The 27562-nt window shown below is 37.3% G+C and overlaps 1 protein-coding gene and 1 long non-coding RNA gene across 14 annotated transcripts in view; one reads left to right on the forward strand and one right to left on the reverse strand.

The window, feature by feature from the left end:
* The window catches only part of FRY (FRY microtubule binding protein), a 251433-nt gene that overhangs the window by 89937 nt on the left and 133934 nt on the right, over positions 1 to 27562 (reverse strand). For all 12 annotated transcript variants that reach the window (XM_030042562.2, XM_030042563.2, XM_030042557.2 and 9 more), the window contains 13 exons: positions 25648 to 25738; positions 25165 to 25244; positions 24966 to 25046; positions 23180 to 23348; positions 20630 to 20722; positions 20437 to 20535; positions 17790 to 17891; positions 13361 to 13464; positions 12760 to 12868; positions 11736 to 11822; positions 9838 to 10009; positions 8005 to 8137; positions 3489 to 3596 (listed from right to left, as the gene is read on the reverse strand). In XM_030042562.2, coding sequence (XP_029898422.1) covers positions 3489 to 3596; positions 8005 to 8137; positions 9838 to 10009; positions 11736 to 11822; positions 12760 to 12868; positions 13361 to 13464; positions 17790 to 17891; positions 20437 to 20535; positions 20630 to 20722; positions 23180 to 23348; positions 24966 to 25046; positions 25165 to 25244; positions 25648 to 25738 — 1428 coding nt within the window. The remainder of the gene's footprint in view (positions 1 to 3488; positions 3597 to 8004; positions 8138 to 9837; positions 10010 to 11735; positions 11823 to 12759; positions 12869 to 13360; positions 13465 to 17789; positions 17892 to 20436; positions 20536 to 20629; positions 20723 to 23179; positions 23349 to 24965; positions 25047 to 25164; positions 25245 to 25647; positions 25739 to 27562) is intronic.
* The window catches only part of LOC115353322, a 43961-nt gene continuing 27195 nt past the window's right edge, over positions 10797 to 27562 (forward strand). For both annotated transcript variants that reach the window (XR_003927544.2, XR_003927545.2), the window contains exons 1-2: positions 10797 to 10885; positions 21051 to 21138. This is a non-coding gene — a long non-coding RNA (uncharacterized LOC115353322). The remainder of the gene's footprint in view (positions 10886 to 21050; positions 21139 to 27562) is intronic.

Below are 27562 nucleotides of genomic sequence, written 5' to 3' on the forward strand. Positions count from 1 at the left end.
ATAAAGTAAATTCAGATCAGTGTGTTCAGCAATCTTTGGTTCATTGCCTTTATGATGTATTTTGTTTTAATCACCCATGAGACTGTCATTTTCTGTAGTGTGAACTCATTAGAACTCATTTTCAAAGTATTTTATCTACATTTAATCTACAGTTGAAAATGAGGATGCATTATGAAGAAATGGACAGAAAGCTAGCAGAAAAAAACACAAAACAGCCAAATGGAGTGGAACCAAATTCCATTCAGTTGGAAGTGTATGATGAGATGTGGCTCATAACAAATTTGTTTCATTATAGCTACCTAATTGGGAGGCAGGGGACATTTCATTTAAGTCAAAGGAAAGTGACTGCCATGAAACTTCACCCTTGGTGAATATGGCTCCAAAAATAACTGTTATGCTTTAATAACCACATGACTTCCTATATAAATTTGGAAAGATAGTATTTTGTTGTGCTGAGAGGACCATTTTTGTCTCCTCTTTGGAATGTCAAAACCAGAAAAACATGCAAAACCCCTGAGACTACGATTAAGTCATCCATGAACTGACTTCCACAATGACAGAAGTAATAACAGAAAACAGGATACAAAAGACCTACGTCTCTAAGCCCAAGTTACTGCGCAACTACATTATCAAATGAGATGAAATTCAAATTGAGCATAAGAATGCATCTATGTATTACCACTATATGACAGGCAGCTTGTGGAAGCAAGTAAATGTTTGTTTGTTTGCACTTGAGTCAGTTAAATTTAAGACCTACTTGGGAATTTTTAATGAATGGTTTCAGTGGGCAGTGCAAGGGCAAAAGGTACAGTATATACTTGACATCTGCTTTATGGATTATAATTTGAATACAGCTGTCCTGGAAGAAAGTCTAGCTGCTGAGTTACAGACTCCTTCTGGAAACCGCCAAAAGACACATCTGTTGTGAGGATGAAAAATTCAAATCAAACTGAATAAAAGAACCCATTAACCCAAAGATGTTATTTTACCTTCAGTGAAAAGAAAATATTTAACATCTTTCCATCCCAACAACACAGCCCCACACAAATCCCTGGCAGAACAGCTGCTCAGGTTCTTTCCAAAAACAGGGAGGAACTGAAACCTCACCTCTTCAAAGTTTTTTATCCTTGTATTTTAGTCTCTGACCCAGAAAAGACACAATATTTTAATGCAGTGTTCTCTAGAACAGCAAAGACTTACCTCCTGGGACTACTTTTTCATAACTGGGAGAACCAGTCAATCTGGACCTAAATAAACGTGGGACAGTATAGAGAATGTAGAAGCAGCTCTGGTGCTGGGGTAGTCTGGAGACTTGCATTAAGATTAGGCCAGATATTAATTCCTTAAACTTTCTTATTATTTTCTCCTCTGAAGCTGTATTTTTGTAGACTGTTTTCAGTCCACGCTGTCCCAGATTAAAAAGACCTAATTCTTTCAACCCACCGATCTTATTTTCCCTTGTTCTCTGGTCAGTCTCTTGCTCAACCGCAATGCCCCAGCTTGAACGTTGTTCTCCATATCAGGCATCCGTGGTAGTGATTAGACCAGAATAATTTTTTCAGGAATCTTTTAGACTTATTTCTATTTATACATGTGAATAAGGTTTGCCTTTTCATAGGAACATCACTTTTTTGTGTGTGTTCGGTTTGTGATCCTGCTCTGCAATACTGAGACCTTACCCAGTTATTTCAACACCACACTATATGTCCCCTGAACCATGAACTGTCTGTTAACTGCTTTCCAACCTATTATGCATCCACTTACTTTTACCTAAATTGTGCTTCCCTTGCTTACACTTGAGAATCTGACTTAAAACAGTATCAGCATCTCAAGGATGCTGTAGCATGAGTACATGTAGGAGATGAGAACAGCTTCCCAAAGGTCCCCTTGCTGGCGAAAGGCTGAGCATGTAATTGCTTCCAAAGTTGCTCTAGAGATGCTCTCCTCAGCTCCTCTTGATGTGTCACTTCTTCTCACAGTCAGAGTCAGATAACCCAGCAAACCTACTGCTTGCATTGTCCCAGGATGGAAATTACCCAAGAAATGCTAACAAACTGATCATGGCTAAAGAATCACAACTGACCATTCCTGCATGAAGTTTGATGATAGAATAAAGATAGACCAGTGGTTATATTGACAGTTGCAAGACCTAAGGAGGGAAGCACTAATTTATGAAGAAATCCACATTGGTCTTAAGAGTAGTGACGGGTCTGACCTGGACAATCCTCTGAGATTGAAGAGCTGTGACCAGAATGGATATGTGCTTTCTACCAGCTCAGTTAAGGCCATTACTAAGGATGGAAAGCTAGTTAAAATATTGGATTAAAGGAAAACATGTCCTTTTTCATTTCCCTTAAGCAGAACTGATGTAACTATTTAATATGGTATCTGTATAATTTGATAATGTAATGATTTAAAAGAACCCACAAGTGATTTATAGCAAATGATGTAAATACAAGGAAATCAAGCTGGCCACGCACCACAGCATACCTACCGTTGGCTGCAGTTTTGGCTTGTTTGGCTGTCTGTACTCTTTACTACTAGCAGAACTGATTGTTTCCCTGTTTTAGCACATCACTGGGAGTTGGGTGTTCACAGAGCAGAAAAACCTGCTTTTGCATGTAACCCTCTGGCTCCCACATCTGCCTTTCCTCACAGATGTTTCAAAAGCAAAAAAGGAGTGGCAAAGATTGCTTTGTCACAGTTACCTGAGACCAATATGCTGCAAGGGCATTGTGGCTCGACTTACTACCATAATCCGCTTACATAAATAACACATGCTGGAATCTTTGACTTGGATACTAGAACTGAAATGTAATGGACTTTTCTCTACTGTTATCATAATTATTTGCAGTAAGTCACTGATTTGACATCCTGAAACCTAACTGTTTTAGCAGTCAAGTGCTGTAGACTACCTTGTTCAGTGAAGTGAAGTCTATCTAGATAAATTCAGTGGACCACAAGCAGGGAGGAAAGGATATTTAAACTTATCCTTTTCTTTATTTTATGTCTTATAATAATAATAATAAAATTAAAATAATTATTATCAGTTAAGAAAGCTTTGGGAAGATACCACATCTAGCACATTCTGTTTTACCAAACAAACATGTGGGAATCGTAAATCAAAACTGAACAGGTATCTCCATATTTTTCCACTACACAGAAAAGATGTTCTCTCCTGTTAATCAGAATGCTGTGATGGTTAAAAAAAGGTAATAAATGGTGAATATCATGAAGAATGGTGAGTATCATGTAACCTACATACTGATGGAAAAGAATTCTGGATGATATATGTACTCTCTTATAATATTAGGAGTCTGTAATATAAACACAATGACTGTAAAAAGATGCTAGGACTTCTATGTCTTATCCATTAATAGCAGATTACTTTTTACAAGCATATGGTTTTGTCTAAGAAACAGTGACATTGCGGCTCAGTTTTTCATTCTGTTCCCCTTGAGCAATCATTTAATGCTTAAACAGCTTACCTTGCTAGCAGGTCAATCAACTCAAGTTTTGACATTCCGTCAGGAAGCAATCGAGGAATAGCAGCAACGCATGTTCTGAACAGATCGATTTTTGGTTTTCTTTCACCACTGAAAAATTAAAACAGAATTTTGACTAAGCTTAACAAGTAACTGCGTTAAATGATCCACCTACAGTTTTTCAGAAAAGGGCTGGACATAATGGAGTGCCAGAGGCCTACTAAGAACATCAGGACAGAAAGCTAGACAGTATAAATGAAATAAGAAGGAAACATGAATAAATCTTTCCATTGAATGAATGGTTTTGATTTTGACATTTTTCATGCATTGTATCTATACAGTACTTGAAAAATCAATTATTACTGATTCATTTGTTTCCTTCTAAGAGGAACTGGCAGATATATCAAGATGGGAGTTACAGTGTAGGATTCCTCCATCAAGATCAGCATTTGTGTGATGCAAGCTTTGGATGACGCAATGAGGAAAATGTTGGGGTGTTCCCCATCACAGTGCAGCTATATTACACCAGCTGTATAAAGCAAATAGCAGATAGGCAAGAAGCGCAAGCAACAAGACTGAAGATCCAGACCGTTCCCCTCAATAGGGCACAGATCAATGGAAATCACACACCACACATTATTACATTGAAAAAGAAGCATAATTTAGAGGTAGGTATGGCCAGAGAGTTTCTGTTGATCTCTGCCTGACATAGCAGCACTTCAGCAACCATTATCAGCTAAAATATGTTTTAGTAGCCCCAAGGCTGCTCTGACCTGTGGAATGGCTCAACTGCTCCCTAACAGCCTGGGAAAGTGGTTGAACCTAAAGTTCAGCATGAACCAAATAGGTTGGGAGTCCTTAAGTCTTCTAAAAGTAGCTCAAGTTTCAGCTGCTGATTATTTTCACAACAGATGCAGTTGTTTTCTGACTTGTTTCCAGTATTTTTTGTAAGAATGCAGATTAAAGAAGTCCTTCAGACAGACCCCAAAATGTGTTTTTTTAGTTTGCTCATTTTTAACTCAATGATTTATTATTTGATGATTGAGTATAAAGGAAATAACCAAAGCATAACAGCATTTCAAACTGTACAGTCTTTCCCACAGCATTATTAATTATTAGCCTGTAATATGCTTCGGAGGAATCAAAAAAAGCAAGGTCCTCTTTAGCGACTTTCCTATAAACATGCAGAGAAAGACTGTTCCTGCTTTAATATGCTTCCAATCAAACTAGAAAAGAACTGGGGGGGGACAGGGGGAAGAGAGACACTGAGAAGCGTTGTAAGCTACTGAAGACCACACTGAAAGTCAGTGACAAACAGAAAATGAACCTAATTTTCCTGCACGCCAGACCAATGCCCTGCTTACTACATTACTCTGCTTCTGCACCCAACAGGAGGACACTGCATATGGATACCTTACTTCTGTGTTCAGTCACAGCGAAAGCCTGAATGTAATACCGTCTCACAAGTCTCAAGTAAGATTTATAGATTAACACTGAGCATTCACTGAAATAATGGGTACAGAAAAGGCATAAACTGACATTAGGCTTACTTAATTCAAAGATTAAAGACAGTTTTGTAGTGAATATCATTCCTTCTCTTAACACCCTATAAACTTATCAGCTTGGATATATACTATGTTAATAAGATGATGATATGATTTTAATCTACTGGCCTAAATTGTACAATGAGGGGAAACTATTTTCATAATGAATTATCTCTGTCTCACTGTATCTGTATCCTAACAGACAGAACTTGAAAGAAGGTGTCAGCAACTGACTTGAAAAAGAGTAAAATACAACATGTCATGTGAGAATGTGCTTATAAACAAATCCATTTGAACTATTACTGCTAATGCAAATACTAGTTGCATTAATAACTAGTGCAAAATATTATATTTTTACAGTTGTAAACAGTAAAGTGCTATCGGTAATTTTATCTGCAGGCAAACCAGTGAGTCTTCCTTACTGACTTGAAATGGAAAGTGAACTTTGCAGATTTTCCTTATTATCAGTTCCCAGCGAGGGTAAACAATTTGTGCGTTTAAAATGGAGGCACGTAAAATAATAGTCTGAGAGGAAACTCTTCTGAAGGCAAATGAGTAATTACTTATAAATATAAAATCTGTGGGTGTTCTATGGCTTATCAGCTGCTCAGAAGACTAGCAGGAGAAGATCCAAATCTGAGGCTCAAGTTCCAAACTTATCTGAGCTACCAGGCACAGCATGCGAAGCGTCTGGCAAGGGGGGCCTCACAGGGCTCTGCGCTCATCGCTGCCCGACGCAGAATCCAACAGGACGAGCTCTGGATGAACACACCAACAGCTGTCCTCACCTGGAAGCTTGTGCTTCCATACCAGCGGTATCAGCTTTTCGTTAGGTATTGTCAGCTAACATCTTTGAAGTACTTGCAAGAACAGGTTTGTATGTTAGAAAAAATGGATGCCCGATCCTAACTAGATGCTGGAAAGTAATTATAACCAGTATTGAAATTCATATCCCACTGGAGGATGCAAAGGATGATCCTTAGTCAGGATTTTAGTAAGACTCTCCAGTGGCATTTACTACTTCAACAATAAATGCTTAAAGGATCGGTCATTAAATACAGAAGCATGTCTAACACTACCAAAGAAAATTCCAGAATCTGTATACTTAAAATGTTATGACTATTCATTACCTAGCTACTTCCCTCTGATTCTTATTTTGTTATTAAAAATACCATTACGATATCCAGTTACATTAACTATATGTAAATATGACAAAAGCCATAACTTTAAAATATAGATAAATGTAGTGTGGTATATATGTATTAAAGCTCATAAGAACTAAAATAAATACGTAACTCTAGTGAAGCATGAAGTTCTGTGAATAAAATGATAAGCAATTACATAAAACCAATATACTGGCTTTTCTAGTTATCATGCACAATGCAGTTTTTAAAAGGGCCATTTTAAATGCTTATACTAACAGCTAATGATGTTTGTCATGAGTTCACATGATTTTAGATCGACTGAGAATTAAACATCCTGGATTTTTTTTCCTTAGAAGAACAAGTAAAAATGTGTTCTGATGTGTTTTTTCTTTCAAGTGTATATATTAAGTTACAGGTCATCTGGATATAAAGCACAACACAAACATACATTAACTTACATGTGTATATCTTCTGACCTTTAAAATCTTTATGTCTCTTCACAAAAGTCACTACGAACCGTAAGACTTCCTGAAATCTAAAACTCTTTTAAGTCTATTTTTTCACTGACTCTAAAAATAAACACCACCTTGGTGATGCTGAGAAACCATAGAAAGGACATTTATAGCTAAGGTCAAGTACGCTTCTTATATAAGTGCTCAAGGTTTTACTATGCAATTATCTTTTGGGAATAAAATGTGAGTTTCAAAACTCACTTCCCCTCTCTCAACAGCCTGGTTACCCAAAACGGTAATGAAAACTGGCTGTGAGTACTGAGCAGTATACTGGGTAGTACTGTAAGAAAAATATGAAATATTATCAGATAGTAATATTAGCATTTAATATAAATAAAGGCAATGCTACAGACAAAAAGAGCTTAAAATCTCATCTACACAGTCACAGCAACAAACAAGGGCAGAGGAATGACATTAAAGTAATAAAGATTTTATCTGCTGTAAAAGGTAGTTGAATTTGGCCAGTCATTGCAGTCTACCTACCACTCATGGTATTTTTAGCAAGTTGTCTCTTTTTTTGACAGTATATGAAGAAAACCAATCTCGAAGAGACCAATGTTCTTTTCATTACACCTCAAACATTTTTCCAGGGGTTGTTTCTCTTCTAGCATAACTACCATGTCCACCCCTCTAACAGGAAAGATATGCAAGGTCTCCTTACAGCTGGGGCCTCTACAACCTGTGCTCTGCATGTGTCAAATGATATCTCTGTGTCTCTAAAGTCTACCAGATATCCACCTCACTAGAACTCTCTCCGGGAAACTTCCCTCATCAATAATTTTGGATGAGTGTAAAATGCTGCTGTTCAACACTGCTTGAGATGTACTGGTTTGATTCTGGTCCAGTGGGGTGCTGCTTAAATCCAAGACTGTTACCACAAAATGACTTGGGTTTGTAATAAAGATTTGATTTTGATTACAGGCATGAATAGTAATGGGAATTCTGAAATACTATTATTAATAGGGATTTACAGAATTTGTTGCATTAATTTTGAAGTTCAGTGATGCAAATATACACTGAAACAGTGTCCTGAGCAAAGGTTCTCCACTTCGGGTTTTCAGCTTCTACCATCTAAACATTCATAGGATTCACACATGATTTTGGCTACGTCGAGAGCATCAGTTCAATTCCAAACACTGCAACATGTAAAGAAGTACAATCAACTTGTCATAAACAGTTTTGCAAAGTATATATTAACTAAGCTAAATGATCCTGTTTCTTGCTGTTTCTCTGATGACTCATGATAGATAAAAGTAGAGAAAATGTTCTGAAATTACGTCTCAATATTTTATGGAAATTACTGTTCTTTAGCACTCACGTAATCATGTCTTCAGGTTCTTTGTTAAGCATCTGTATGTTGGTTAGCATCATGCACCGACCCACTTCCTTGTCAAGGTGTCTGAGTATGTTGTCCACAGCTTTTCTTACTTGAGAATAATATAATGACATACCTGCAATAATATGCATTTTTGTATAATTTGGGATATTTATAGATACGTATATTTTGAAAAAGAAAGCTGTTTACTCATGCTGTGCTGCATGAATTAAGAAGAATGTTTTCCTCATGAGATAGAATATTCCACTAGTAATGATATTCTGATTCCGCGACAGAATATGTTTGCCCTCTCCAAAAAGAATGCTATTGTATGTAAAAATAGCCCAAGTGATAGATATGTCCACATATTTTTCCTGAAGGAAAAATTAAAAAATACCTAGTCAAAATATGTCCCTACATAGTCAAATGAAGCTGCAGTTTGCTAAGTTCTACAACATATTTTGTGACTTTTCATGACAGAAGTAAAAGCTCTGATCCAGTAGCAAGGTTTAAACACCATAGCAGAGAGAAAAAAGGAACCTGAACGAGCTCTCCTAACACTTATTTGGTATGGAAATTAATGGCATGACATTTTATGCACAAAACAATATTAGACATACAGCTTTACAGCAGCTGATGACATCAAATACTTCAAAAATAAAACCTGAATTAACTTTTTTTCTATATTCATCAAAGGCTAAATTTTCAATTTTCTTAATGAATTTTTATATATTTACACTGAACAACATATTTTTAATCATCTATTCTCTAGTCAATTCTTTTCCTATTTGATAAAGACAATGTAAGCTTAGAATTTCAAAATGACATCAATTTTCAGATCTGGTATGTTCAAACTTTCAATGGCAGAGTAGAAGGCAAAAGAAAATATAGGAATTACCTAGCTTAATCTTACATGTTATACATGGAAACTAGAATATTGTATAATAAAACAGTGAAGAAATTGGTAATAAAATATAAGAATTCAATAGTGCAATCTTTTATTATCAAATGCATGAGGAGTAACCAAAATGAACTGAATTAGTGACAACACTAAATACTATGTCTGTTGCACATTTCAACAGCAGTGGGTCTTACATTGCCTATTTTCTTGATATTACTACAATGATCTATCAACAGTACAACACACGTCTTTGTCACTGGTGTAGAAATATGTACACTTTGTTTCATTCATGTAACTTTGGGGACTTCATGAAGTGCTAAGGTGAGTAGCCAAATTTTCTTTTTTGCCAGCAAAACCAGGCACCTTCAGGGCATGATAAAGAAGCTCTTCTCCTACAGCACAGGATTCTCTCTCTACATTGACTATGAAAGAAGCCGAAGGTAACAATGCTTTTAACTTAGGCACTTCAGCTTTATTTTACATTTAAAAGTTTCTGCCATTTTGAAAGTTTCACTTGGTGTGAGATACTGCAATTAAAATGAAGATATCAAAGGAATCTCTGCTGGTTTTCAAAGCTGGTACATTTTCTGAGCACAGGCACTGTTTCTAAAAAGATGAATATTCATGAATAAACACAGCTATTCAGCGGTGAAAGAAGCTAGTTCTTAACTACCTGTGGGCTTAACCCCCCCCCCCAGAACGCATGGTTGCTACCACTTGTGGAGCACGACTGAGGACTTTTCCTGAAATAATTAAAAAAAGCAGCATTTGCCAAACTAAACTATACATTTCATTAGAATGCACAATAAAGTAAATGTTTACAATAAAGAAATCAATTGAATACTTAACAATAGTAAATTATTCTGCTCAGGTACTGAAGACTTTTTCACATTCATTCTCATCTAAGTTTCTATATTGTCCATTTGCTTACTGACCTATCATTTTAGCTTCCTCCTCTGTAAGAGTTTTGCTCAAATACGTTTTCTTCACTCTGAGAGTGTTTCCAGAGGGAAGGACAGCTCCCGTCACTGGCATTGGAGGTTCACCGTCTTTTTGCTGCAAGCTATCAGCAATTACCAAGAAAGCTCTCAGACCAATATTCATTCTCTGTAAAATTCAGAAGATGAATGAGTAACATAATCAAATAAACATATTCTACCCATATTCTTCGCTACATTTACTAGTTTGATGTATTTTACGAAAAATGCCCATGAAATAGTCAATTCATATCTGCACTGTGAGCAGTGCTCTCCCCTCTCAAAACTTTATTTCTAACTATTTTCATTAGTACATTATCTTTTTATCTTCAGGATAAAACACATGGATATGACCTGGTGTTTAGTAATGCACCTGAACTGGACCTTCAGTTAAACACAAATGTCCCATGTGGTCCATTACGAAAAAAGATCAATAACTGTCTCAAAAGGCCACAGGGCTGACCATACGGAGTGAAAAGTCTGGAATGGTGCTCAGTGCCAAAACTGCAATGTGAAAACATGAGGAACATGAGTCTAAGTGACCTGAATGCTTTCTGGGAATTCACCAGCAGAAAACTTGCAAGCTTTGCATTGCAACAATTAATAAAAGACCAGAATGTTTTGATTTCCCAGCAATGTATTCCAAAAACTCAGAGGCTGTCCTACTGACAGTCTCCCAGAGGTGCATTTACATAGATGATGGGTATTTTTTTTAGAATGCTAAAGTCTATGTACGCCAAAAAGTAGCCCTGTTATTTCACTGTTTTCGGATTTACATTGTGGTGAAACAGTAAAATTTCAGATGTTGATTCATGAAGAAGCTAAGGACAATGTCCATTCCCTATAAGCTCAGCTTCATGCAATGCTAATACACAACGTCCTTTGCAGGACCTTCCTCAGTCAATACTGCAGGTGACTGACCCGGAACGTGGTGGGGACTGCCTGCTCAAGAATTCTGTTTCATTTTTCTTTACTCTGCTGAAGAAAGATGAAAGCTGTGCTCAAGGTAAAGCTTGCCTTTCGCTTCTCCTGCTTTTGACAGTAAAAAGTTTAATCTACTTTTCCAAAATTTTTTTAAATCAAATATAATTTTTGTAGGGTAACTCATTCTATTTTAACATCTTAGTCAATAGCTATGACTGTTTAATACTGCAAGATTAATACAGACATATTTTATGAGATGATCACAAATGCTCTGTATTTTTCATGTGTTCATTCTCAATTTTCAAATGAAAATGTTTTCAAAATTATAAGCAAATACATTATTTTCAAGAGAATTTTTCATTATTTTACCACTTATTTTTATTTTGATTTTTTTTTACGTTTTTCAAATTTCTGATTGTTTTGTCTAGGGAAAGCACTAGGAAGCTGACTCATGACACTAACACTACTGGAGCTTTACCGGTCAGAGCAGTAAAACTTTAATATTAGAGTTTTTTCTTTTTTGTCAACTTCAATTCTTCTTGGATCATGTACTCTTTTTCAGTAAAACTCTTTTGAAAAACACTGAAATTGTTACAAAAACTTATTTTTATATCAAAATAGTTTAAGGCATTGCATATAACAACAGCAGAGTGACAAGGAGAGATTGTGATCAATAGTTTTATTTATCTTTTTCTTTTATACATTTGCACTACTTCACATTTGATACTCCTCACTGAGGAAATACGAGGTAGGCATAAACAATGTGACATTTCACAGACCAAAGTCCACAGATGTATTTTAGCAATAAATCAAGTTCAAGATTTGGCCTGAAAACTGGAGAAAGGTGAAAGCATGCTTAGAATGTAACCAGAAAGTAAATGTAGCACAATACAATACATACTAACTAAAAAAAATGGAGATGCACATCGTACCTCAGGGTTGAGACTGAAAGCTTTCGCTGGTTTTCCAACACAAAGGAAGTCAAAGATAATTTCTTTCATTGCAAAATCTAAACGTTCCTAAAATAGTAAAAATATTGCAAATCATGAAGCTGCTCACTTCTGCTACTTATTTTCTTTAAGGCAACAGAATGCTGAAAACCAGTTTAATCAGGATTTATTTAAATGTTCGGAAAAACATTTTCAGAAGTATGCAGAACATATTATCAGATCTAAGCTTTCAACACTGCTGTATGTTGACAAATTCAAAAATTTATAGCATTTAAATAGAAAATGATCCATTTTGGTAATAAAGCTTTTAATTATTTCATTTAAACTGTGGTAATTATGGTAGTAACATAGTATTTTACATAAAAGGAGCTTGTTCACAGATGGCACAGTTCAGGGAAGATTTTAAGCATCTGTTTAATTCATTCCTATTCACAGGCTTTAAGCACGTGCCTAAGTGCTTTGCTCAATGGGAATGTTTTCTGAATTTAAGTAATAAAAGAGATGAAACTTCCAGCACTGCAGGTTAGTTTGTTTTAGCAATTCCCATTTGTACTGATGAAAACTAAATGTGTCAGCTACATGCTGAACTTGGTTTTCCTCTGACTTATTGCTTTAAAAGCAATGCAACTCATTGTCCTATATAGTAGGAATGATTCAGTATCAGGACAAAATATGGCTTATTATTTTGATCTTTATTGACAGTCAGAGCCTGTAAACAAATGCATTTTCTGACTTGCTGGCAATTCCAAAAACTGACAAAAAATACATTTGAGTTGAAGTGAAAACATTTTTATCCATTTTCAGTGGAATTAAATTAATCAAAACCTGTTGTTCAAAAGAAGTCTGCCCCAGCTCAATCTAGAATTGTATCATTGCCTAGATGAAAAGATACTGACAATGGGGTTGCAAAAAGTCCAGACAATCGAAGTTTACTTCTTTGTTAATTTGTTTTTGGGAAAACAAGTTATTCATTAATTGGAAAGACATATGCATGGTTCTCCCATACCTGTGCAATAAACTGTATTATCTTCACAAAGATGTTTAGAGGCATATCTCTTGGCACAACACCACGGGACCCTTTTGGGAAAAGTGTTGTGACAATAGTAATAAGCCGACTGTAAAAGAAGGAAGAAAAGCATTAGACATTTCTGGACCTTGCAGACCTTCACTTACCATGAAATGTAAGTTGGAAATCCTCCTCTATTTAGAGACACTAGAATGTATTTCCTTTGAAATGAAAATGTAATGGGGTATCTTGTTCTGATCCTTTGCTACAAATTCAATGTAATTATTTTATTTCATTACTACATTACAAGTAACAATAAACCAGTCAATGACATGCCACTACAAAAATATTTCTAACTATAACCAGGGAAAGAGTGATTTCTAGTTCTTCCAAAAGCAGAAACACTTTATACAGTAATTTTAATAGGTGGGAGAATAACTGATGGTGCCACAAAAGGGAATATTTTATTGTGTACAGTTGAGTTTTTATTTCACAACAGGAATAGGTTCAATTCAAAGGAATTCAGGAGAACTATAAAAGCTCTTCACTGGCAATATCCACTCTACAAGGCCTGATTATCATTACAAATACAACATCTTACCTTTGGGTAGCCGTGTTGCTTTCACATTTAATTCTAATCATGTAAACCCACAGTAGTCTGTACAGAGATTCCAGTGCAACTCGAGCCATTTTTGGGTCCTTATTCTAGACAAATGTATAATGTAAGAATAAACTTCAGGCACAAATCAGAAAGGAAAGGAAGTTCTGCACTTCATGGATGTCAAGGTTCAGAGAAAATACAGTCTCACAGCTGCACAGTACCCCATTCCTGTAGCTGTAGGACACTTATGCATCTGACCTACCTCTCCTGGTATTACTTAAGTTGTCGAAAAACCCAAGTTAGTTGCATTAGATACATGTTACAATTTAAAATCTCTATTTGAAAACCACCTCAATTTGACTTTGAAAAGAAAATCTCATCTTCAGTTGATTCTGTCAATTCAAAAGCTGTTGCCCTATGGTGGAGACCTGGTATGAAGAACACAGAAGATAAATAAATGATATTCAGAAGTGAAAGGACAAAAATCTGTGGATGCTTAGGCTGGCCTAATTAACATGGCATCTGGGATCAGCGGGACTGAAGTGGATTATCTGTCTGGATTGGTGTTATTTTAGAAACTTTTGAACTAGTACAAGATTGTCTTTGGGTCTCTTTGGTCGTATGTGTTTTTTTGTTTCTGTGGCAGCTTTAAGGGCTTTCTGAGGAGGGTGCAAGTATATGCAGTCCAATTAGATGTTCTCCCATGTGTTAGGCCATCCGTTGGGTTAAACTTTGAAGGAGTCCAGTACACTTTGACCCGAGATAAGATCTGCCTGGCTCACAGTGCAAATCTCCAGGGCAAAGAGCTGAACTTTTGTCTGCAGACGAATGTTGAGTCACAGATCAAAGACCACGGTTTGATCAAAGAAACTGCAACCAACGCCATCGATAATTCTTGAATGTGTATTGGTCTAGGTCCTGCAAAATGGAAGGAAGACAACCCACCGATGATATGGGATATGGGTCCAACTTCCCGTATGGCATCTGTCACAAGCTTAGGAATAGAAACACTGTCCTTGGGTTGCAATTTCCATTTAACTCCTTGCCAACACATTTTATACAATAAGCCTTTATATGGAACAGAAAATGGAAAATCCTTTTTGTTTATTACAGCAGCATGCAATGGTTGTAGCACATGATTAGAATAAGTAGTAAAAGGAATGCCAAAGTTTACACAGCCTATTAATCTTTGCAGCATTTTAACATCATAACATTGGTTACAATCAATTTGTTTAATAACCTGTTTACTTTCAATCCATTTTTCATCAGGTATCGTCATGTCAGTCCTTGTAAATTTGAGTCCTAAGAATTTGATTTCTTCAACAGGTGATGCAGTATGTTTATCAAAATTTATTCTTATTCCAAAGCTTTCAAGAAAACAGCAGACACTGGCTAACTGAGTTAAGGTAATGAGAGTTTGTGTGGCAAAGGAGGAAGTCATCCCTATAAGCAAAAGTCCAAATATTCTAGTGACAAGACAGTCCAGCTGTGAGGGCAGTTGAGAAGAGACGGAGGAGAAAGGGGCTGAGACCGATACCATTGGGGTTTTCTGAAAACAGTAAGCAGTTTTTCGTCAGAAACAACAAGCTGCATAGCAGAAGCAGGATTGAGAGGAAGATGATAAAAAGCCTGAGAAACATCCAGGGAAATCATGGGCATGTCCATGGGCAAGGTCTGTGCAAGTGCATGGTGGCTGGGTGCCCCGAATTTGGAAAGCACATAGTGTGTCTCCCTCTGGAAAACTGAGAGAAGTCCATCACCAACTGACCCTCTTTAGTATTTCGAGGATTTTTGTCAACAAGAAAAACCCAGTCAGTAATCCTATTAGGACAAGGAGTATTTGGCCTAATATATCTGACATCCTCCTCACTTTCCCAACAGGAGGTATTGGCATTGGATGTGGTTCCTTTACCACTGCTGGCAGTGCCCAACTTGCTGTTGGTGCCGAAGAATTTGTCAAAGTCAATGTGGGCCTTTTGCACACGGGAGCAGTTGGCGACAGCTCTGACAGGATCTGCTCTGTTTCTTGATTGATAAGTTCTGCTGGCTTTTACCCGTTGTTGTTGCTTTTCTAGAAATTTCTTTTTCAGTGCCTCTACCTCTTCTTCTGTAATTAGCCGAGGAGCAACCGGACTGCCAGGAGCGAGGCCCATTTTCTTTAATTCCTCCATTTCTGTTTTCCAATAATATGGTGTTAGGTCCGGCCCATTCAGGCCAAAGGGATATTGTGTTAGTACCCATGGATTCATTCTTGAGATAGGCATTGTTTGACCCATTCTTTGTAAAGTAAGTTTTGCAACCTTGGCTCAAATTGTACTGGAGCTTTCTCCTTGTCCCATGTGGTTTGGAGACAAGGAACTGTTGCTCCCACTGAAAAATTTTGCCTCTAAATGAAACACAGTGCTTTGACTCTCTCCTATATAGAATTCCTGCCTTGAATATTTTTTTGTAAATAAAGTTTAGTTAACAATAAACGTTTCATTTCAAAACCAGGATAACTCATTAACTCCGCTTTCAACAGGAGTGTATGAAATACCCTTTGGCCAGAATTTGGCCAGGGTCAAATATTTCCATGTCCTGGCAGGAGTCTCCTTTATTAATTCAAGAGAAAAGTTTGTTTCTGTAAGATCAGAGATTTGCCAGTTTATATTAAAATCAGAAATATGATTAGAATATAAATCTTTTAGCTTTCCCAGTGTATGCTTGACTTTAATGGTTTTGGGAAGGAGATTGTGCTCTATTGGGTGTGGAGACTCTTGAGAAACCTGATCCATTATGTGGTTCACGGGAGCCCACACAAGATCGTGGAGACCCATATAGTGTCCTGGTGTGCACAACTCCCCTTCTAATGGAAGGATTTCTCCTCCCTGTTGATCTAGCTCTTCTTCCAGCTGCATGAGTTTGGTTTGGGCTTTGAGGTGCCACTCTGACTGATGAAGTGATTGCTTCAATGGTTGGGGCATCTCTTCCTCTGTACTGAGAAGGAGTGGCCCACCACGTTCTTAATTTAGCTACATATTCAGCTACCTTACTTTCTCCCCAAATTAAAGATTGAATGTGCCACCACATTAATCTATGAGCCCCATGAATCAAAGTGTACGTCAATGAATTATAGGTGGCAAGGTGAATTCCAATTTGATTTTCAATTGGTAAGGTAGGAGCAACTTTACTTATATTTTCTCTAATGGTTTAAAATAATTTGTCAGGATCTCCCTAATTTTCAGAAAAATCTGTATTCCCAGCTGGCTCCTCAGAGATCTTACAGCTATAGCTGCCTTTTCTAAAGCTGGTATAACCTCATAAAAACCCGTAAAATTAGTTGCAATAACAACATGTTTATTTTCTGAATCTCTTTGCAAATAAGGTTCTAACACATCTTCAGCAGAAGTAAATAATTCAGACACAGGTGGAAAGAAATCTTCAGACAGACTATGAATATTTTGAAGAGCTATTCTAATAGTAGGATCCATATGAAGAGAGTCAATACAAATGGTTTCATTAAGACAGAGGCAAAGTACAGGAAGAAAGCAACAACAATAAAGGATGTAATATATACCTTGTTGACAAGCTTGGGAATTCAGCCTTTGGAGAACAGAGATTCCCTCCTCAGTTTGCCGCTGAGCTGAGAAAATGGTTGCATGTTCTACCTGTGCCGTTTGCAGAAGCCTCCTAACCACTGGTTCATCAAGCAGTTCAGAGGCCCTTCATTTGAGCTAACCACTTCACTGTGCTTCTTAATTTGGCCTTTTCAGGTAGGCACAGGACCATCCTTTCATATGGATGCACTTGAAGTGTGGAACGGGACGTGAGTTATTGCGCAAGTAAAAGAAACAGGGAGGAGTTGTAACGATGACTAGCATATGTATATTGAACAGTATGTGCTGGCCAGGAACCACAGCAGATTGCAGTGGACAGTTAGTTTTAAACTTCAAAAATCTAACAAATGGTAAAGGAGTAAGAACGGATATGTGAAGGAAACAACTTAAAATAGTTTAGGTTTTTTTAATGCAACTTAACAGAGTGAAACAGGCCATGGAATCAGTGTCCTGCAACTAGTTCCATTCTGATAAAGTAATAGCAAGTGCTTTGTTTGAGAATGCCTTTGTGAAAAAAAGCAACTTAATAGTGGGTCAGTTTTGGTATGTCACTCAAGCTAATAACTTTCATCAACAATCTTGCCTGTTTCACAGCTGTTTGACTCAGGCTTGGTTTGAGTTACAGAAACAGAAGAAATTCAAACTAGGCACAAGAATACTTTTTTGTTACTGAAAAAATCTGCACAGCTAAAGAATTTGTACTGTCAGGAATAAAATTATGTATGGAATCAGATAATAGCAATAATCCAGCACATTTAAATAAAACAGATTTGCAACAGGTCAATAGGGCATACTGAAGTTTTAATACAATATTAAATCCAGAAGATACTAACCTTGAGATTGGATAGGCAGTTGTTGAGGAAAATATGCCATCTGTTTAAAAAGAACTGCTTCTGACTGACACAAAGCAGGCACGTTACCAAAGGGTACAAAGCCTAAACAGGAAATGGATGTCGATACCATATTATTTGCATGTCTACACATCATAAAAGTAACTTAATAGAGCTACTGTAAACTTAAAGCTCTTACTCCTCCATTTTGTGCAGTACATGTTAGCCAACATAAACACATTGTTAAGTAGTACAATGTAAAAGGAACCTTTCTCCAAAGCTGTTACAGATATGTTTTATGGATGAACTAAAACCAACCAAAAACCTGCTTATAGCAGTATAATAAACCCAAAGATGGGTCACAATTTTACAGACTCACAGTCAGTTGACTGAGAAATGATAGCATGGGAATATCTAAACTTTATTATAATAACAGCAGGACCCACAGAGATTGTTGGGACTTGTGAATGCTCAGATGCCTATTACTCCTCAAAATCTGCAGTCACAATATTTACTGAGAGACATGTCAAACACCCTAAAGAATTGTGTTTAAAAAACAGGCAATGCCTGGATCTGCTGGTAGTTACATCTTGCAAAGTGAAAAATAAAAAGAAGCAAGGCAGAACATAGAAGTTCAAATACTGGAACCTGGTCTTTTTGTCAACACTTACTTTGACACTCCACTTGTAAATGTTACACTAAAAAATATAAGCTAAAATGCACCTATTAATTTTGAAAATGACTTTGCTATTTCAGCAAGACTTTTCTGTTTCAGTTGTCATGTTAATATATCCAGTCAGGACTTCATAGTTATTAGTCAAAAATAAGGTAACTTTATCTTAAAGACTAATGATTCTCAAAATTAACCCTAAAATTCTAACTTCAGTCACAGCTCAAAGTATAAATACACCATAAACCCCAACTTCTGTTCCTGTAATATATAACATAAATTGTCTATAGCTAGGTTAGACCTAGTTTCTTGAGCAAATGGCAAATGTACATTAATTTTTATTTTTGTAATCTTCATGTCCAAAATACATATGGAAGAGGATAACTGAAGGAAGTTATCATGCAAGTTCTCATGCAAGACTTTCTTACCATATTAACATTATGACTATAAGAGTCAAGTACTTGACAGGATCACAGAGTTTAGTAACATCCCAAGAGTGTTACAACCCATCCTAAGGAAGAGCCTTAGGAGGGAAGATACAAACCATCTCCTAGAGTTTCATAAGTCTCTCCATTCACTATCAAGAGAACCTCAATGACTAGCTCATGCGGGATACTTTTAGATAGAAAATGAGGCAACACGAATGCCCCTATCCTGCCAGTACAGTGAGTGCACCGATTCACAAAACACTGATCTTGGGAAAGGAAGGTCCTCTTCAGCCTCTAAAGAGTGCGTTTTCTTCCTGGAAGCCTGGAAATATGCACTGCAGTTATTTCTGCCAACTGTTTGCCTTTCCCCTCCTCCTCCTCCTCCTCCTCCTCCTCGCAATGTTTGTATTTCTAATCACACCCTCACAAGAATCTATTCTATTTTGTCACTTTTAACTATGTAGCCTCCAGTGTGGTATGTGTAGACAGGCAATCAAACGCAAAGCCCCAGCTGTGCAATCCTTTCTCAAGCACGTAGTATTGACTTTGGCAAGTACGGCCACCAGTTTGGGGAAGTTCTATTTAGTGTAAAAACTGTACAGCAAAGCTCTTACCCTGCTGCAGTTTCAACAATGTTTTATAAACTCGGCAGAGTGGAATAGAGCCACGCAAACATAAGCAGAGTGAAATCAGAAATCCATCTCAAGACTCCCACTAATTCAAACAGGATCAGGACTGCACCCCAGGAGATGTTCTGACTCTCCCCTGGGACTGGTGTAACAGCAGCAGAGAGCTCAAGCACGCTCCTGCAGTCCTCCCAGCAGATTCACTAACACTAGTGACCATTTGCCGAGAGCGCTGGGAACAGGGAAGTCTTTTTGACTTTCCCATAGAACGAGGGAGGACAAACGACAACTTTCTTTACTTAGAAGGTCCAGGACTTCAAAACGGATTAGCTAACGCCGCATTGCTGACGTACACTGACCCAGTTGGAGAGACAGACTGCTTAAGGCGGCCAGCATCAAACTGACTCAGATCCTCATTTAATTCAGATCAACTCATGCTTCCAAAAATACACTGCAGTGCCACTGTTCATCTCACAAGAAAAAAATGAAATAGGGAGCTGCACAGTAGCCAAGTTACGGATTTAAAAGGGCATGTGTTATACATTTTTTCGTTCCTACAATGTATTATTTAAGCCCTGTGAAAGAGTTGTTCCCACATGCCTCATTTGTTCTCGCTTGACAAGAAGTGAACTCTATTCTTTCTCCTCTCCTCCTAATGTTTACACATAACAAGTATGAGAAAGCCTAACCATTTAATAATCACAGAACCAGAAGCAGAAAACATCTGTTTGATTCAGACTGATTTACATCATATTCTGAATAAAATAAATACGGTTATTTTCTGCAAATACAATAATCTTCCCTGCAAATAGAAATGTATTGGTTATAAAGCCAAACACAGAAAAAAGTTTTGCAATTTCCCAAGAGTCTTGCTCAGAGATATTTCTGACAAAGAATTTTAGCCTCTGCTTCTTAGGGTTACTAACCAATGAGTGCTTCTTTCGTGAGGAAAGTTCAAGTGTTGTATCATACAGGCTTTCAACGAAGTTCCTCAGACAGGGGACATTCACTTCATTTTTAACAGCCTGAAAGAAAATTTCATGTTAATAAACCACCATTTCACAAGTTGTTTTATCCAATTTGAAGAAATTATGTAAATAACCTGAAAAATAAACTCACAGCAGCTACGGGGACAAGAATTTCAACAAACAGTCCTGCCAGTGCATGCTTGATATCTTTGTCTTTAACTTCAAGGAAATAATGTGCACATTCCTGTAACAAAACAAAACAAAACAAAACAAGAATCATAATTGTGTATCAGCTGGAATAAAGACCTCTAAATGTTTGCTGAATGCACCTCAAGTGTCAGTGACTTTATATCTTGCAAATCCCACAGAAAACATTTGTCTATTAACTTCTAAATCTGCATTTTGCAGCAAGCACAAAGCAGGACATAAGTCAAAATCAAGGATCTGTTAACTCTAACCATGATAATCCACAAAATCTCCACTGATTCCAGTTGTGCCCAGTGGTGTTTTGGGGATGGAAAGGGAGTTGGATTCAGGGACTGACCTCATGCCTTCCCTGTGTATACCTTCAGGAGCAGGAGTAATAGCCCACATGGACTGCTTTGCACAGTGCTCCGAGAGGCCAGAAAAGGAACGTATTTCTCTGCTAAGATACTCAAGGTAAGAACAATCTTACCGTAAATATTTGGGGATAAATTTCACTGCTAGGATTCACTGCAGATTAAGGGTCAATATAGAACTGTGCTATGTGAGGAATGAGACCCGTGGTGCAAACCACCACGATTTCCAGCCTGGAATTGGGGATTAAGAGAGGAAGTAGAAATGCACTTCTGTCCTAAACATGCAGTGAGCACAGCACAGCTGTGCTGCTTAGGAAGTGAGGAAGGGGAGATAAGCATCCCCTCACGTTTCTGTACAACTTCTCTGAGGATGACAACTCATGTTGCTCCAGTTACTTCTTCCTCTCTGGGCCCAAGGCCCAAACAACCACTCACTTTACAAGAAAGGTCCCCACTGACCTTTTTTCCTGCACATGCGTGCAGAGCAGTTTACACTTTAGACCATGCCTGATTCTTCCTGGCTGCAATCAGGATTCTACACCACATGGCTTCAGTCACTCCAACCATTTCTGCTACACAGCTGAAGGCCCCTATGCAAAGGCAGTAGCCTTCCTGAGCTGCTTCTGCGCTCCATGGTGGCAGAGAGGCTCTTCTGGAGCTGGCTCCTGAGATGAGCTTACCTTTTGAAAGTGTGGCTCTCTACTAGAGCAGAGCTGGTGACAAGAGCTTGTAGCTGAAGCACTGCATGTAGATACTCAACTAACAGAGATACCGCCCAAAGAATCAAACTGTATTTCACCAAACTGAGCAAAACTGGCTTTCCTACATACACAGTGCACCTTATGATGCATTGTAGTATATATAAGAATTATTTTCGTGCTGAGATACTATAGTCAGGGAAGGCAGAGATCATCTGCATCCAAATTTTGAGTTCTACTATACAGGAGCTTTACCACTGATTTCAATAGCAGTGAACACTGGATCCCAGCAGTGCTGTGCCACAAAGTCATTGACTCATATTAGTCATGTGCACTGAACACACACTACTTTTGATATCTTGCCAGCTCTGGATAACTTACATTAAGTCAACACATACTAAGATGTGTTCATATAATGAAGTGTAAGGTAAGAAGAAAAATGAGCTGCTTCTGTGTTGTTAAATACGTTTTAAATATGTTGTTAAATATGGTTTAAAACACATTGAAAAACTGAAGTAGAATGTGCTTCCTGTTCAGGACTTAAGAGAAATGGCTCTGTGTGTCTATATGCCTGTGTATTTGCATTCCAATGTCAAATCTTTACTTGTGGGCATCTAACATTGATTTTTTACTCCACTGACACCATCAATAAGCTGATCTTTACACGGAGGTTTATATAAAACATGTATTTTACTGGATGAGTGGCTACAAACCATGTAGCTGTGAGGGTGAGCCCAAGAAAAAACAGGGAAATAAAAAGGTTAAGCTAAATAAACCTGCTGATGGGAACAGACCCATTGTACATTACCAACAAGAATGTGGACTTTTAAAATGTTTAAACATAAAATATTTTCTTTCCTTTTACAAAATGATGTAATCTATTAATTTAAAGCATTCATGAGAGTCAAACTATGCTCTGTACTAGTGGCTCTCAAACCAGGATAGTACAGAATGTACCCTACAGGAAGGGGAGTGAAGGTGTGGTGGAAGGAGACAACATATCCAAGGGAAATTCCATCCAGCTTTTGCCTCAATTCTTTGTCTCTTCCTCTGTGTTCTTCTCCATCAGAAGTTCCTCTCCTCTCTGGCCGCTATGTCAATGGTGGAAGATTCACTTTGGAGGCAGTGAGCAGCTACAGAGACATAGCTAGGCAGGGACATGGGGCAGGGTGGAAGGTCTGGGGTCTACGGAACAGAAGCTCTTTTTGTTGGAGGGCGAGATGTACGGACTAGGGATATACAGCTGATGAAAAGTCGGTATGGAATGATACACTCCAGAGATTGGAGACTGGAGCGCTGAGGTTCAGAACAAGCAGAAAGTAGCTGCACATACATTTATGTGAGAATGACACATGGAAAATCTCCTGGAGTATTGCAGGAAAGATGAAGGGGAGCCCATTCTAAAAGGTCTGGGAACCATAGTTATATACTTAAGAATTTTACCTGCATAAACTGAAGAGAAGCTTCAAAGTCCTCCACAGGATACATCTTAATGCGAAAGAATTTCATTCCCATTATAAGACTGATAATGCTTTGAACTATATATGGGCTTTGTTCTTTATGCCGTAACTCTTTTAACTCTGCCATAAATTTCTTCTTTACAGCAGGAAACCTGTGAATTCACATTGGTTAGTTACAAAAAAGTACACATTAATATTTGAAATGTGTTGTAAGCTATATAAATGGGGAAAAACCTAAAGAAGATTCAGCTTTGGTTGTAAAACATAATTTCAGTCAGTATGTGAATAGATTTCTTTTTGTTCAGTTTTCTTTCACTTCTGATAAACTCAGAAAAGAAAATAAAGTGTACAGCCTGACCTTAGTCCCTTTAGATAACCACATCTTTCATATTATTTTCTTACCATGCCCCTCTTTTGCATGAGAGCTAAGAATATCATTAGAATAACCCCCTCACATGTTTTTCAAAAATCCAAGATGAAAGATAGTTTTCTTGCAAGTACATGCAATATTTTCAAAAGAAAATGCTGAAATGATAACTATGAAAATACTCAGATAGGCTGTTCCTCCCTTCAGGTTTTTTCTAATAGCCATTACAGTAACACTTAAGCATTAACTACGACAACTTGGGATGGATGGGTCTGTGACCATTTTTTATCTCCCCCACAAATCTACTGGAGGTGTCTTTTGAGACACACTGTCCATAAACATAACATATAGGATGATCATCCAACAGGACCTCCTGTTCTTTTTGAGACAAAATTAAAAGAATGTCATTTTCATGGGCAGCTGTAGCACATAACAACCTTTTGTTATCACCTATGATGGAGAGCACAGGAGAGTTTAAAGAAACAGGTTGGCAAGAAGAAGTCCTTTAGTGGTAGTAACATCTTAGCAAGGCCCTTCAGAACTGGAGAAAAAAAGCAGTATTTATGGAGAACAGGTATGTTCTACCTTTGACAGTCAACTTGAAGCTTTGGATCCAGATGTCACTTCCCCTTTTGCCTTTGACCCAGCCAATTTAGAAACCCAGGTAAGGCCTTAGCTGAAGTCTGTGAAAGTTGTATGATTTCCAGGAACTCAAACTGTTTTGGCTACATCAAGCTAAGTTGATTGGTTTTGTAGAGCAGAGTCACTCTCAGCAACACCAAGAAGTCAGGAGACAGAGAACACTGTGTCGGGGCAGTAAATTTCACCCTCTCCTTAGTTTGTGGTGTAAGCGTATGATGAAATGTTACATCGGGTACATGAGTTTCTGAATCTGTCTGCTTCCAGATTCAAAATTCAAGACCAGATCCACAAAGTGGTTTATGTCATCCACTCTAAGAAGTGCAGGATGAAGGATTCAGAAGCAGCTGCATTAAGTTCTGAACTGAAATAACTGCAGAGAGACTTAAAAATGTTGCTACGTTGGAGGATAGCCATTTTTAGGTTTGCTCAGCTAGAGAAAAAACAGCATACAGAAAAAAATTAATTAAAATAGTTCTCTTCAGCCCTTTGGGCTTTCCACAGACGTCATTGCTGAGATAAGAAAAATAATGCTGCTGTAGTCCAGTTGAATTTACTCAGTATCAGCAGACTAGATGCAGAAAGCCTGTGCTTCCCTAGAGTTGTATGCTCTAGAACATCTGGATGAATAGAGGGCCAACGAGCTGAAATGATTTATTCCTACACTATTATTTAAGAAAGTGAGAAAATCAGAATATGCACATGCTAAGCGAGTAGAACTTCTCAGATTTATGGGGGAAATACGATATTCAATTTTGCTTACTTTGCTTGAGCTAGAACACCTATTACTTCTGCATACAAATCCGCAACAATGTGCATATTTCCAGTGTTAGGACCAAGGTACCTAGGAAGAGACAAGAAAGAATTCTTGGCTGAGAAAGCATACTGCTTAAACCACTACTATTAAAAAATAAAGTAATTTATTTTTTTCCACAGAATTTTTGTAGGAAAAAGAGCCTTACCCTTCTTTGTACTTAAAGTGCTTGAAAGCCAAGTTAATAACATCATGTACCAAACTGTCTATTACAGGATGAAGTGGAATCTGAAAACACAAAATAAAACATAACGAGTACACATATATTACACTTCAAGCTGCATACCATAGTGCTAGTATTACTCATGAGTATCTTCCATACAGAAGTATGGTATCAGCTGAAATAGCATCTAGCTAACACAACAGCTGAAATGAGCCAGCCATTTAAAGTTTGTTTTGTGTTGAAGGGTAATACTTTAGCTCCAAAGACTTGGCAAAGTGAAGTCTGCATGAACACATAATACTATGTATCCTACACGTGCAAGAAAGACAGCAATGAACAAGCATGCAGGATGTATCTCATGTTTTTATTAGACTCTTAAAGATGGAAATAGAAAAAGAATCCTAAAATTCGTTTGTATTGATAATTTCCATCAGTTATTAGTTAATGGGTAATTTAAGAACTCCATACCTGTTTCAAAACTTCTATTAATACTAAAGAAAAAATAAAATCAATAGCCAGATCTCTTCTCTCCATTAAATAGTCCCTCTGCTGTTCATCACTGCAAAATCAAACCAGGAAACATAATATTTAGGAGATATGTTGTAATTCATATTATATGCCTTCTTCAAATACAGAAATACAGATAACAGGAGATTGTGTTCTACTTTTTAAACTGCAGTCCAGCATTTCAGAAAGTAATGCACTGGTATGCTTTTAAAATCTGAGATAAATAGACCAAATCTAACTTGTTACTTTCACCTTCTTTCAAATGAAAGTGTAAAATGTCACTCTCCATTTCCTCCCTCTTTTTTTCCAGTTTAAGATCAACACAAAGCTTTTTCAAGAAAAAAAAAAAACCAAAACAAAAACAAGGAAACTTTTGGATTCTGTATTCTAACAAATGGATTTCATTTCAGTTTCCTTGCTGAAGGCACCATTTAGACAGTTCTCAATTACACTTTGGAGGCAAATGTAATAAATTATTTTGTGCTATCAAATTCATATTTAGACTTGTGACGGATTTTGAAAAAATGCCTTAAAAGTACCAATGGAGAATTCATAACCAAACTACATTCTCTTTTAAAAACTGTTCCAGTGTTATTTTTTTAACTTTGGCATCACTTTTCAAACTTTTGAATGCATTCCTTGTGCAGAACAACACAGAGGAATAAATGTCTGAAGTGAGTAGCTTGCAATATAAATACAAAACATATCCATTTGAATCACCTGATCACAGTTTCAAAGTGTACTGAAAAGATAACATGAAATATACAATACTTTTTGTAAAACTAAATGTTAAAGGGACAGTTCTGCAGTCCGTTTGAAGCAGTTACCACTGATTTCGGTGAGATTTTTGCATAAATTCAGCACAATTCTTATAAACATTAAGAGCTTTAGTGATTTCAGTTGTACTTATGTGCTTATATTAAAACATGCATTTAAGAGTTCTGCTTGATCAGTGATGAAATAAATTATTCGCATTTTGGTTTTCTTGGTTTCGCATTAACTGGAGAAAGGGCTGGTTATACGTTCTTTCAGTAACATTATAAATTGACAGAGTGGCCTTGGTTCACTGCTAAGCTGACTTCCAACTAGATTTTGGGTGGAGTTCCTGAAGACACCTCTTTATGAGCAGGTGGTCCTGTAACAAGTCGAGAGAAAGAGGCACTTCAAGGCAAGGATTCATCTCATCCAAAAGCAGACATCTAACTGATGAATCATGCCTTCATATTGCCTACTTCTACTGACATAAAGAGTCTGGAAGATTCCGATTTGGATTCATGTCTACCTTGAAATCTAAAACTAGCTCCTACCCCTCCATTCCAGCAACTATTTCCTTCAGTAGTCACTGGATTATAATGTAATCCTAATGTGAAGAATTGCCTACGCATTTCCAAACACCAGGTCTGCCAGTGTTGATTCTCCTGCTGCTTCACTGAAGTGTGTAAATGTAGTACAAAAGTATTCAGAAAAACTGTAAGTTTGAAGAATACACCTGTATCAAACCGTCAGACCTCAATACAAACCAAGACCAATCTGTTGCCTTGCCACTGAAGAACTACTGATATCAGAAGAGATCAATATATTTCTTTTGGGGACTTTATTTTTGTTTGCTTGTTTCTTTTAAGAACGAAGTCAATGTTATTGCTAAAGCTCTTTGACTGATTCACAGTTTTTTGGACTGAGAATAGGTGTATGTGAAATTACTATGACTAAGCAGAATGCTGTATAAAAAAAATCCTTCCAAGTGTCACAGAATTATTGCCTGCTTGCATGAGTAAAGACGACAGGCACAGTTTATACAAACCACTATTTAAATGACATTACAGCATCCAAACGAGCACTAAGGAACAGTGTTTGAACAATAAGGAGCATAATTTTA

The sequence above is a fragment of the Aquila chrysaetos genome, chromosome 19, assembly GCF_900496995.4.
Source record: "Aquila chrysaetos chrysaetos chromosome 19, bAquChr1.4, whole genome shotgun sequence".
NCBI classification, from domain to species: Eukaryota; Metazoa; Chordata; class Aves; order Accipitriformes; family Accipitridae; genus Aquila; species Aquila chrysaetos.